The 12,919-nt window shown below is 29.5% G+C and overlaps 1 protein-coding gene across 1 annotated transcript; it reads right to left on the bottom strand.

The window, feature by feature from the left end:
* Window positions 1–4,430: 4,430 nt before the first annotated feature.
* LOC149158537 (bidirectional sugar transporter SWEET3-like) lies at window positions 4,431–6,348 on the bottom strand. The gene is made up of 4 exons (XM_089434027.1): window positions 6,182–6,348; window positions 5,861–6,083; window positions 5,300–5,449; window positions 4,431–4,856 (listed from the first exon to the last, which is right to left on the bottom strand). The coding sequence occupies exons 1-4, from the start codon at window positions 6,346–6,348 to the stop codon at window positions 4,704–4,706; spliced, it is 693 nt and encodes a 230-aa protein (XP_089290153.1). The 3' UTR covers window positions 4,431–4,703.
* Window positions 6,349–12,919: the final 6,571 nt, after the last annotated feature.

Here is a 12,919-nt window from a genome sequence, read left to right as displayed (position 1 = left end):
TTCCTAAATATAAATATAAAATAATATTTTCCTAAATATAGATATAATAGTTATGTGTGTATATATATAGTACATAATACTCTCCCATTCTTATAATTTTGAAGGGTCGCCTTTGGCATATGACTTTTTGGCAAGATGAGTTTTAAACTTTATTTATTAATATTTATATTAAATTTTAAAATCGAAATAAATTTTCATTTTTATTTTTTATTATTAATAAATTTTATTTTTAATTTTTAAAATTATTATTTAATATTATTTAAAAATTTGTATTTAATTTTTTTATATATTTAAATAATTAATATTAAAAAGAAAAAATTAATTAATATTAAAAGCATCGTTATAGAAATTTATTTTTCAAAAATATCTATTTAAAAGGTTATGGTTTTTCATTTAACAAATTCATCTTAAAAAAATTCCATTGCACATAAAGAATAAGTATTCATGTCTTATAATTTAAAATAGCAATTTATTGTGCAGTCCAAAGTGTTTTTATCACGTATAAAATAAATATAATAGCTTTTTATAAATAAAATTTTTATTTTATATTTTAATTTATATTGTTATTTTTATTTTTATTTTTTATTTTTTGGTTTTGAATCTAAAACTTTAAGGAACATAGTGCTTCATTATTAAGACCATCACAATTGAATTACTCTCATAAAATTTAATAAATGTTAATTTTTATATTATTTTGTTTTATAATTATTTTACCTAATTAATTATATATAATCTTTTTTTTCATTAACTTTATTTATATAATTATTTTAAAGTAAATATATGATGATTATTATTAATTTTCACTATTTTTTAGGGGGTAATTCAATTAGTGATGGTTGTGGTATCAGCCTTTGTAAAGTTTGAGGGTTTTTCTAACTTAAAAGATCAGAAAGTTTGGTAGTGTGACACATATTTTGAAAGTTAGATTGAATGTGAGTACATGATGGGCAATATAAGACAAAGTGTTTTTCATCTTCAACGCTCTTTAGGATCGCACATGTGACAAACCCTTCCACCTCATGGCATTTTGAGAATTTCCCAATATCCACTTCCACTATGAAGCTCATATGAATTAGTTCTTTTCTTAGCGATGTTCATTTTATTTTTAACACTAGCCAATATAGAAAGATAATTTTGGTTTTCGAGATTAAGGTTAATCACCTCCTTATATTATTGTAGTTTTTGTTTTCCCTCTAACTCTTTACTGCCCCACACTTTCTCCACAAATTTTTAAGAAATATATTTTTAATATTGTCCAGATTCTACAATATGATCTCCTCCTTTATTCACCAATGGTATGACCATGACTGGGCATCCTTATGCCATGCACACTTGAGCTAATGGTGGGGTTTTTGGTTGGAGCTAGAAGAAATTGTAGGAAGCCTCTTGGAATCCATCTTGTATAACTTCTTCCACATAAGATACCTAATCATAGCCATGCTTTTAATGGTGGGAAAGCTTGCTTCAATCAGAAGGATAGAGTAAGGAGTATTTCCTTAATCTAGAGGTTGTCGGTTATAAATTGTTTTTGGATTTGTTTAATCTTCTTGCAAAACTCTCTTGATATATTGCAACATCAAACCTCACATCTATCTAAAATAAGAGTGACAAAATTCTCAAAGAGGACTTTTATTTTTTAATCCCATAGCCAAATATTATCTTACTTCAATTATTTTCAAGCCCATAGTAATATTTCTAGCCTTTAGTTATCATTTTCTCAATATGATAATTCCAAGTGAGTTAATGCATGTCAATTCCTAAGTATTTGTATGAAGGAACTTTCTCAAAGGAGGATTTGTCATAAAAGAAGGTATCATAGCTCATTGCTTTGTATTTAATTATCATGACTTTAGTTTTCTCGGTATTAACAGCCATGCCCTTATTGGAGGATAAAAATCAGATGATTCTGAGTTGCTTGTTAAAAACATAATGGGTCCTTATCAAAAGAATAATACCTTTAGCATAAAGGAGAAGTGTTATGACCATATGAGTGAGTGTGGATCCAACAAAACCTTCATCTTCCAAATACTCTTGTATCTTATCGATGTATATGCCAAAATGGTTAAGGGATAAGCGACGACACAGTAGCTTGGCTCCAATATTGCATTCAATTTCTTCTGATCAACACTTAGTGGTTCTAAGCTTGCCAATAACATTCTCATTCAACCTTTGACACAATAACCCTCAACTTGAGAGAAACCATTATCTATTCTAGCCTCTTCCTTAACTTTTTTCTAGAACAGTGTCAAAAGTTTTTCTAATGTCAAGAAAACAATAGAAGAGATTAATTTTATTATTGTTGCATTCTTCTACAATTATCCTAAGATAACAAGATGGTGTACATTTGAATGATATCTTCTAAACCAAACTTGGTCTTTAGTTATTTACCATGGCTTTTAAGCCAAAATTCAATCTCCTATCCCAGAATAATCCTGTCCAACTTGGCTCAAATTTCGCTAATCATAATGGTCCTGTAATCAGATGGAATGTTTTTATCCCCGCGCTTAAATATAGGCACAAACAGGCTCTATGTCCAAGGCTTAATGAAGCCTTGCTTCACAGAATCTCGCATTTTAAATTTTCATGTTGGTAGCCTCCATTCCTTAAATTTCCCATTAGTGAGCTGCTTAACCCCAAACTAAATGCCTTCAAATAAAAGATATCATCCTCTATAGGCGTATTGAAAATGGTGTCCATGGCATTAGCGGATTCATGAAGGTTTTTAAGGTAAATATTCCAGTTCTTCAAGGGAATCAAATGATTTTCTTTAGTTTTATGAATCCGAATTTTCCTTCAAAACTTTCCGCAAAGGAACTTATAGACTTGTACTAATGATGATAATGATAATGGCTAACATGCACATTTTCTCCTTAAATTGTGGTATAATAATATTTTTAATATTAAATTTATTTTATAGAATGATTTTTTTCTTTGTTTCTTCATGGTTTAGTCAATATTGGGCATCCTTATGCCAACCCCCATTGAATTGAAGGTAGTGTTGGATGGAGTTTGAGGAGATTTTAATAAGAATCTTGTATTCCATGTTTTTTTAATTTGTTCATGACTATGGTCTCAATGGGGTAAAGGCATTCTTATTTGATGATAGGATAAAACATATTTGGATATGCGTTATCTTTTTTCAAAACTTTTTAAAGATACTACATCCCCAAACTTTGCATCCATATAAAATAAGAGGAGTAATAGTTTGCAAATGTTCTCAAACCTAAAATAAGTTTTCCATCCTCTATTTATCATTTTTTCAATACTGTGATTCTAATTAAATTTGTGATGAATATTGATTTCGAAATATTTATATAAAAACACTTCCTCTAAATTTTATATATATATATATATATATATATATATATATATTCTAAATTAATATTAATAGTCATCCTTATATTGAAATGTATTGGAGAAAAAAAAACTATTAAAAAATTTAAATTATTCTTTATTATTAAAAAAATATCATTAAAATAAATAATTATTATTATTATTATATTAACAAAAATATTTATATAATAAAATTAAATTATTTAATGGAATCCTATTTAACAATATTATTTTTATAATTATTAAAATAATAAATTTTAAAATAATATACGGATGAAAAAACGAATAATTTTAATCAGCATTCCTACATCATTTTCTGATGCACTTGTATCATTATTCGACATTCGACTTTTATCGTGATAAAAATATCTAAAAATTCCATTGACTGTCAAGTTATACCAAAATCAAAACTATTTCGTAACTTTTATATAATTAGCATGTTTTCAATGTTAATTTATATATTATTCAAACATTTCAATTCTATTCCAGTTTTAAGTCAACAAAATCGGCAAATGAGTCATGGCAAGGTTGAAATCCGAAAAAGTATCATTCCTTTAAACAGTTTTAAAGAGAATGATGTAAGGTGTAAAACTGAAACCAATTTTGGAAACGTTAATTTATATAGTACCCATCATAGAAAACATTGGCATATGAGGTTGGGCGAGCTTAAGATTATTAAGAAAATCGGACTTTAAAGTGTCAACCATGTGATAAGGTGGAAAGAGGAAGAAGTGATGGTTTAAAATAGATGATTCATCTTCCTTCCTCTTGATGAGAGGTGAACAACACTCCAAACCATTGAAAAGGAAAATAGGTTAAATGGTTATAAAAAATATGGAAATTGAATAGTTTTATGAGCCGCATCAATTAAATGGTTGATGAATATTTATAAACAAATCAAATGTTTTGAGTTTATTTTTAAACTTTGATAATTTGATGTGATTATGTAAATTAAATACTTATGAATATTTAGACAAAATGTAACTATGTTAACAAACAAATATTGTTATTATATGTAACTAATACCAAATACCAAATTGGTACAATGAATCACATTAAAAAAATATTACTAATATTTATAATTAAAAATCTCTGAATTTAATTTATACATGCTCGCGCATCCTCCCTTTAGGATATAGCCACGGCTATTGGCTTCAGTATGGCTGATGACGGTAATAACCCTCGCAAAAACTTATAACAAAAGTTGCATACACAGTTCAAAAACGCGGAACATTTTATATTTTCTCACTCCCTCAAACCTGACCTCATTGCACACATTTGTCATTTCTCCTCAACCCAATCGAAGGTATGTTTTATCGTCTGGACCTGCCCCATTTCCAGACTCTGTGGAGCTGTTTCATCTGCATCTGTTAATCTGTTTCCTCTGCAACTGCGTTCTCTTTCAACCCATTCTCGGGATCAAATCGACCCATTTTCTTCTCTTCATTACTTGGTTGCTCCCGGTACATACAATATAACACTATTTGACCTATGCCCAGTGGTACGCCAATTATATTTGGACACTGCATTTGACCACAACAAGTATAAAACTCAAATTTTAAAAACAAATCTTTACTATAGATATTTTAATCAATATATCCTTTCAACAATATATCTTTATGGAGATTGTAGATTTTTGAAATATCGGCGAATCGAAGTGTGAGGAAACCAATCAATTGTTCTTTCCTGACTATCAGATATTGTGATATTCCTGAAACAAACAGACACATATGTACAGAGACAGCATATGGTGTTACCGCTAGGATGAGGTCGTTGTCGAGAAGGAATTAAATCATCCATAAACAACTGTTGATCAGTGCAAACACGGAGAAATGGATGGGCATATACTCCACACTTTTCGTCTGTATCACCAACCACTTTTGTACATTTCACAGTGCGAGTAATGTCAAGACGCATTAGATGCAGATAAGTGACAAAAAGGCATGGGAAGGAGTTAGATACTTACAGCATCGGAAAGTGGAGAACCATACATGACCGTAGTGACAACCATCCCCGAAATCCCCACCAGCTTTTTCTTATCCTTCTGAGCCCCAAGAGCAACCAGAGAAACTGTTGAGATGCAAGCAAACACCAACGTCACACCGACCATTGTTTTCTGCACAACAAAGAATCTGCTAATATTTTGAAAATGTTACAGATTACAGATTCTGCTAATATTTTGAAACTTATATAATCCTTATGCATTCATTCACCTAGCAAAGCAGCTATGGATCAAAGCAAAAGAGAACTAATTACTAATCAGGGATCAGGAAATGAAATGACAGTCTGCACATACATGTCCAGCATGTATTCAAGTATATAAATCTGTAGATCATGTAAATCTATCCAAAAATCGCAGAAAGCCATAAAAAATATCTGTTAAATAACAGATATCCTGACCTACTCTGTAAAAGTGCGATTAACACAACAAAAAGCATACAAATACTGGTTTAGCCACTTTGAAAGTCCATAACAGAAAGTCTAAAGTCTAAACAAATAATAACAGACTAGGAGTATTAAAACATGCCTTGGCTGTGGGTATAGCGTATTTCAGAAAGATGCAAACGAATATAAACTCCAACACGATTCCGACCCCATTGATGGTCAACACCAAGATGTTATCCAGACCATGACTGATCAGAGGCGAACCATACCAGGTGTAGAGCAGAGAATTTAGCAGAGCTATCGCATATGGGAACCCTGAGAAACTCTCTGTCGATCTGTTTCTTATCACTCTCCTAAATGTGACCCTGCATAAAAAAAATCAGAACATCGAACTATTATTCAGCATACACTTCTTTGCCGAAATTATAACGCAGATAGTCGTAATAAAAGTGACAAATCTTACATTGGTGCTCCATACAGTAACAAGGATGCCGCGTTTCCTGTTACACAGATTAAATCAAACCAGAAACCTAAAATCCAGCAAATGGAAATTTGCTTGAAACTTAAAAAGAGTGGAGAAGAGGAACAAGAAGCTAGAATGCCAACTACTAAAAGCAGGTAGCTCCTCATTTTTCTCCTTTGCAGGGTCTAACAGAATCCAAATGGAGTGAGTAACGAGACAGAGGAGGAATGGAGGCAATGCTGCTTTGTGAATGGTGCAATAGGCCAAGGGATTCAGATATATTTATACATGAATTTAGACAAAGGAATTCACGAGGTTCCGCTTTCGGTTTCATCACCGCCCACGTGAGGTCATGGCATGTGTAAGCGACGTGGAAAGAAGGAATGGTGGCCTTTGTTTATTCACTTGGAACCACTCCACCAACCTCAACCTCAGATTTGAATTGTCATTTATGTCGATTCCATCAAGCGCTCTCTCCAGTTTTCACGCAACCTATTTCTATGTCAGCAAAATCGATCAGTGACAGCGGGGTACATTTTAGTGTAGGTGCTTCCTCGGGGTGATTCTTATTTCCACTGCAATTTTTTAATTAGTGCCCCCTGATATGCGAGGTGATAGAGAAATATAAAGGAAAATGGAATAAGAAAGTAGCAGGAATAAACGGCGAACCTTGAGCCGTATATAGTCCCCGCACAGGAGGAATTATAGTGAAAATAGGAATCGCCCTTCCCCTGTAGCTGCTGAGAGACATGAAAAATTGATTAGTGACAGCGGGGTAAGTTTCAGTGTAGGTAAGTTTCAGTGAGCCAAGATTTTGTTTTATAAGTTATAGTATTTGGTTTTATTTTATCAATTATATCTCCAAGAAGAAAATATAATTAATTTTACCCATCAGTACCGGAAATCAAGGATTTTAGTCTTCCTAATATTATACAAAGAGTTGGTTTGTATCTTAATTATTTTCCCAGGTTAATGAAAAAATAATTAATATAAAATTAAAGAAATTAGACTTCATAATATTATATAAAAAGTGGGTTAAAGAATAGATTTGTATGTTAATTTTTGAAAAATAAAGTTTAGAAGATTGAAAATGATTAATGACTTAATAGGTTTGAAGGAAAAAATTAAGTTATTATTAAAAGCTAAAATGCAAACATTTTTTTTATTGTTAAAATAAATAAAAAATTATGTTATTATTACAAGTTAAAATATAAACCTTTTCTTTTATTATTAAAATAAATATATAAAATAATTAGTAAAACTCGTAAATATTTTTTTTTTAATTTATACAAATATTTTTAGATTTATATAAGAAGTATAAAAGTGTAGTTTTACATTTTTTGTTTTTTATATTTCAAATTCCATTAATTTGCCATATTTGATTTTTGTGACGTTCCAAAATGTTTTTAACATATCTTGATTAGTAAATTTAATAGCTTTGAATTAGTTGTATTTATGAAAATTTATTATGATATTATTTTATTTATTTTTTTCTCTATGAAGTATTGATTTTTTTTTGTAAATTAAATGTTTTGAAAATATAAATAATTTTTTAAAAATTATTGTTGTATGTGATGTAAATATTAGTTTTCATATTGATAGAATCTTATTTTTTTATTAAGCAACTTTTAATGACTTGTGATTTATTTTGCAATAGTTTTTTTTTTTTTTTCAATCTTTATGTTTATGTCATAAAATTGATATGAATACCCATCATTGTAATCGTTTCTTCTTTCTTTATTTGCAAAATGTCCATTACTACTTCCCATTTGAATCTATGATTTCTAAAATGTTTTAAATAAATAATGTGTAAAAATGTATATTAGTACTTGTTAATTTTTATTTTAAAGAAAAACACTTTTATATGTTTAAAAAGTGTTTTATTTATCCATCCAAGGTGTGTCCTTGTCTAAAATAACACTTCAAAGTATTTCTTACATTAATTTTATGTTTCATGGTACCAATTACTTATAAAGTGAATTATCTTTTTTAGAAAACAAATGTCTCTTTGTCTAAAGTAACACTCCAAAGTATTTTGACATTTATTTTTATGTTTCATGGTACCAACCATTATAAAGTAATTCTTTATTTTTTTAAATAAATATCTCATGTATGGCTTTTGGTTTTTATTTTTTATTTTTTTCCTAATTAAGAAAATATATTTCTTTTATTTTTGTAAAAGAGATTTAATTGTTATTGGTTTGGTTAATCCAAAATAAACACTGAAAAAATTACAAATCTGATTCTAATTGTAAAATTATTTATCATCTTATCTAAATTATAAAATTAAAATTAAAAAATTATATATATCTATATCTATATATATCTATATATATATATATATATATATATATATAAACAATACATGTCACATCAACGGGCTCTATTACTAGGTCTTTTTTGGCTAAGAGCTCTTAGGAAGTAAGGAAACAACTAACGACCTAAGATGGCATAGTTTTCTTTAAATAATCGTAACTAGTCAACCTAAGTTCGGGTTAACCGCTAGAAATCACTGTCATTACTAGTTTGACAACTAAAATATAAATTATGATAAACTTTCCATTCAAAAGTAATATTTAAAAAAAAAAAAATCGCTTTTACCGAACTTACATCCACCCACAAAATATACATAATTAAATATTTAAAAATGTCTATAACATCGTATAAATGGAAACATGGGAATGGTAAATTCTTATTATTCCTTCGCTACTTTCACAGATCGTACATCCTATTCTATTTTTAAACCCAAAAAATGCCAAAACCCCTTCTGTTTATCCTCAACCTAAAATCCACGTTCAAAGGAAAAAAAAAAATCTTTTAGGGCATAAATTTGACTTGAAAGCTCGTAGGTACGTACGGCAATTCGAATAAGAATCTAATTACAGATTCCTTGAGGGTGGAATGGTGCTGGGGAGCAGCTGTAATTGTATGGTTTCCAGAGGTAGGTACGTGAAAAAAATCAGATACATGCACGAACGGATTCTTTGCCAATGACTACCAAAGACAAAAGTGGTGGTGGTGTCCAGAGAGAGGTAGGTGAAATGAGATAAGCAGAGGAAGGGATTCTTTGCGACTCGCAGTGGGGCTGCTCGCTTTCCAAAAAAACCGCACGCCGCCGGATGAAAACTACCTGCAGAACTAATTGCAACAGCGTTGATGATGTGGAAAATCTATTTTCCAGCTCCCATGTATTAGGGTTTTCAGTAAACAGTCTTACGTGTAATCCGTGCACAACAACCTCACGTCCCATTGCTCGCTGTAGCTGAAAATAGTAACGTGATCTGATTGTTTTCTATTTCAGAAAGCAGAGATGGAGCACATTTGCATTCAACGGTACAGAATCCATGGATTTGGCGACGAAGATATTAGGAAATGAACAGTTCGAACGATAACCCTAAAAGGCAACGCTTGCGTTGAATGAGTGCTCATACATCTTAATGTAAGTGCGAATCCGCAACATGATCGAAAGGGACAGAAAGTCTGGGAATGGGATTCATCAATTGATTTAAATTCTAGCCAAAATAAGGATATGACCAGATATTTAACATGGTATTTTGTTCCATTAAGGAAAATGAGAATACTAATATATTGATGCTGTCAATAATGTTCCACAGCTGTTACTGCAAGTACTGAAAACAGTATAATAGATATATTTATATTTGCAATATTTAGAAAATATCCTGGTGGATTATTGTGTACCCAATATTGATGTAAAATAATAGTGATGAGTAAATTTGTATGGTATAATAGTCATTGATGGCCTCATTCATTTTGATAATTTTTAAAATAATTTTCCTATTATTTTAATTAAAAAATACTAATACTAATAGGAAATAAACATATACTTTAAAAGATTAAAAATATAAAATAACAAATAAATATATAGCTTAAATTATTTAAAAATTTAAATGATTCAAAAATATAAAATAACAAATAAATATATACCTTAAATTAAAATAATTAAAATAATTCAAAAACGTAAAATAACAAATAAATATATGACTTAAATTTTTCAAAAATGTAAAATAATAGTGATGAGTAAATTTGTGAGTAAATTTGTATGAGATAACAGGGCGATGGCTTCTCACTGAGTTTGATAATTTGAAATAATTTTTTCCCATTTAAAATAAAAAAATATAGCAAATAAACATATGACTTAAATTATTGAAAAGTAAAGGCATCACTTATAAGCGTAAATATGTCGTAATAATAACATTAACACTATTTTCCATCTAGGTTGAATCGTTATTCAACAATATAAACATTATAAACCTACCTTATAAGTAACCCATGGAGATAGAGTCCTAGGGTTAAGATAGTTTGGGTAAGTAACCCATGGAGATAGAGTCCTATGGTTAATATAGTTTGGGTAAGGAACCATAGTTTGGGTGAGGATGTGTATAAATCTTACTAAATGTTTAATGCCTTGATGATGGCACAAAATGTGCATGACTTGATGTGTTTATCAATATATGGCTAGACACAATGGAAATCAAAACAATTCTGTAAGATTAAAAAAGTTTTAGTTATTTCAAAATGGCATGTTGTTTTATTGTAGTTTATCATCCAAATAAATTTATATTCATTTTTACCTTGAAGTACATAAAGTTATTAAAACTTGTAAAAATAATTTTTTTTAATGGTGATTGAGAGTGATCACTTATGTTATTTAGAATAATTAATATATTAATTAAAAAATTAGTATTTTTTCTAATAGTTGAATTAAATAATAGTTTCATAACCATCCATACGGTATAAAAAGTGAATTAATTACAATTTTAACTATGAGAATTAACCAATGTATTAACTATTTTTTTAATATTCTTAAATACCCATTGAAATTCATGTTGGTGGCTACTTAAATTGTTTAATTGTTTACAATTTAGATTGTGGTGGAGAAAACAATCCATAGTTGTTTTAGATTATGATGGAGAAAACAATCCATAATTGTTGATCCAAATGGAAAATGTAACCCAGATATTATATAATTAATATGTAAACAAATTTAGATGTAATTTTATTTATAATAGATTTTGAGATAATTTTATTTTTTGATATGTTATTATTATATATAATAATTTTTAATTTTTAGCCCTCTTAATTTAGTATTGATTTATGTAAACAAATTTAGATGTAATTTTATTTATAATAGATTTTAAGAAAATTTTATTTTTTGATATGTTATTATTATATATAAATAATTTTAGATTTTTAGCCCTCTTAATTTATTATTGATTTATTTTTATATGATATTAAGAAGAAAAAGTTGTTTTAAGACTTTACATTAATGATGGAGGGTTGTGTTTTTAAAGCACTTTGGTTCAAATCCAATGGATTTTATTTTAAAAAAATATGAAACATAAAATGAGTTTATAATAATTGAAATAGAAAATAAAAATATTATAATAATTTTAATTTGATTTGATTAGTTTTTAATTATAATTAAAATTTAAGTTATCTTTTCTATTGATTCTAAGATCTTAAATCAATTTTTATATTTTTATGAACTAATCTTTTTATTCATGACCTTAGTGTTTTGTATACAAATATGATGTCTAAAATTTGTTAAAGCTAAATTAAAACTCGTATATGGAACTTATTATTATTAATTACATCAAGTCATTTCTTTATGAGATGAAGTCTCTCTCATGCCACTTGTATTAGTGTTGAACATTGATTTAGCTGTTAGATGATTAAAATAGAGTCCGCCATCAAATTCAATACCGTTATTGTTACTTACAATTATGTACCAGCCACCGTTGCCAAGAAGATGATTAGCCACCGCTGCATAGAAGCTCTTGCTCAAAGGTTTAGGACCTCTTCCTGGCAAGATTGGTTTATGGGGAGGACTAGTTAAATACATCCGGGCAACTGCTGCGATATCAAAAAATAGCAAGCAGTAGAGCAATGGCGAGGGCAAGGAATGGGATCAAAACATCATTTCCCTCCTCCACAATCGCTGCTTCTTGATCCGGTCCAGGCTTCAACTATGTATGTCTTCACTATTCTCTGCCTAGTTCGTAAAGCCTTTTGATCCGGTCCAGGCTTCAACTATGTATGTCTTCACTATTCTCTGCCTAGTTCGTAAAGCCTTTTGTTTTGGCCGTCGCAGATGAGGTATTGATGTCGAACACCATATACTATTTTTAAAATTGGAACACTACCTGCTTTCGATTTTCGACTTCTCTGTAACGAATAGAACAATCTTATTTTCTTTATAGGTTTTAGCACAAAATCGGGTTCTCCTTCTTTATTTCCAGTGACTCTGCATGTTCAGCTTGGGATTGATTATCGCTCATGTTAAGCTCCATTAATTTTTTAACAATTGTTGCTTACAATTATGGAAGTAAACTGCAGTCTTTCCTTAATTTCTGGAAACCAACTGCATTAAGGAAATCAACTACAGTTAATAAATTTATTGTTGGGAGCTATTGAAGTGGTCCATTACTCCATCTGGAGTTCTCTACCTTGATCTGTGGAACACCTAACACATAGCCATAATAAGCTTGATGGAAACTTGGCTATAAATTTATCTGTTTGGTCCCCAAGCTTGTATCTCAATTCCTTTCAGTTTTAACACCATCTAGCTGAGAGAACAGAGCTTGGAAGTGCCTTCAGATTTTTTGTGTTTTTTTCTTTTTGCTTGGATTGAAGCTGGAGCGCAAGTGGACTGTCGAAGCATAATAGAAAGGTTTGACTGCAGCAAGAGCGCTATCAATGGCTGGAGGTAATTTGTTT

This window comes from Pinus tabuliformis, chromosome 5_2 (assembly GCF_031772625.1).
Source record: "Pinus tabuliformis cultivar Carrire ecotype Pingquan chromosome 5_2, CPIR1, whole genome shotgun sequence".
Classification (NCBI taxonomy): domain Eukaryota; kingdom Viridiplantae; phylum Streptophyta; class Pinopsida; order Pinales; family Pinaceae; genus Pinus; species Pinus tabuliformis.
This window is presented reverse-complemented; position numbering and strand designations above follow the sequence as displayed.

What these genes read in the sequence shown, in the direction of transcription:
- LOC149158537 (XM_089434027.1), bottom strand. Translation starts at nt 6,348, where the DNA reads ATGAGGAGCTACCTGCTTTTAGTAGTTGGCATTCTAGCTTCTTGTTCC. An exon ending in ACGCTATACCCACAGCCAAG is followed by an intron (nt 5,450 to 5,860) that starts GCATGTTTTAAT and finishes TTTGTTGTGCAG; the next exon opens with AAAACAATGGTCGGTGTGAC. An exon ending in GTTCTCCACTTTCCGATGCT is followed by an intron (nt 4,857 to 5,299) that starts GTAAGTATCTAA and finishes GGTCAAATGCAG; the next exon opens with TGTCCAAATATAATTGGCGT.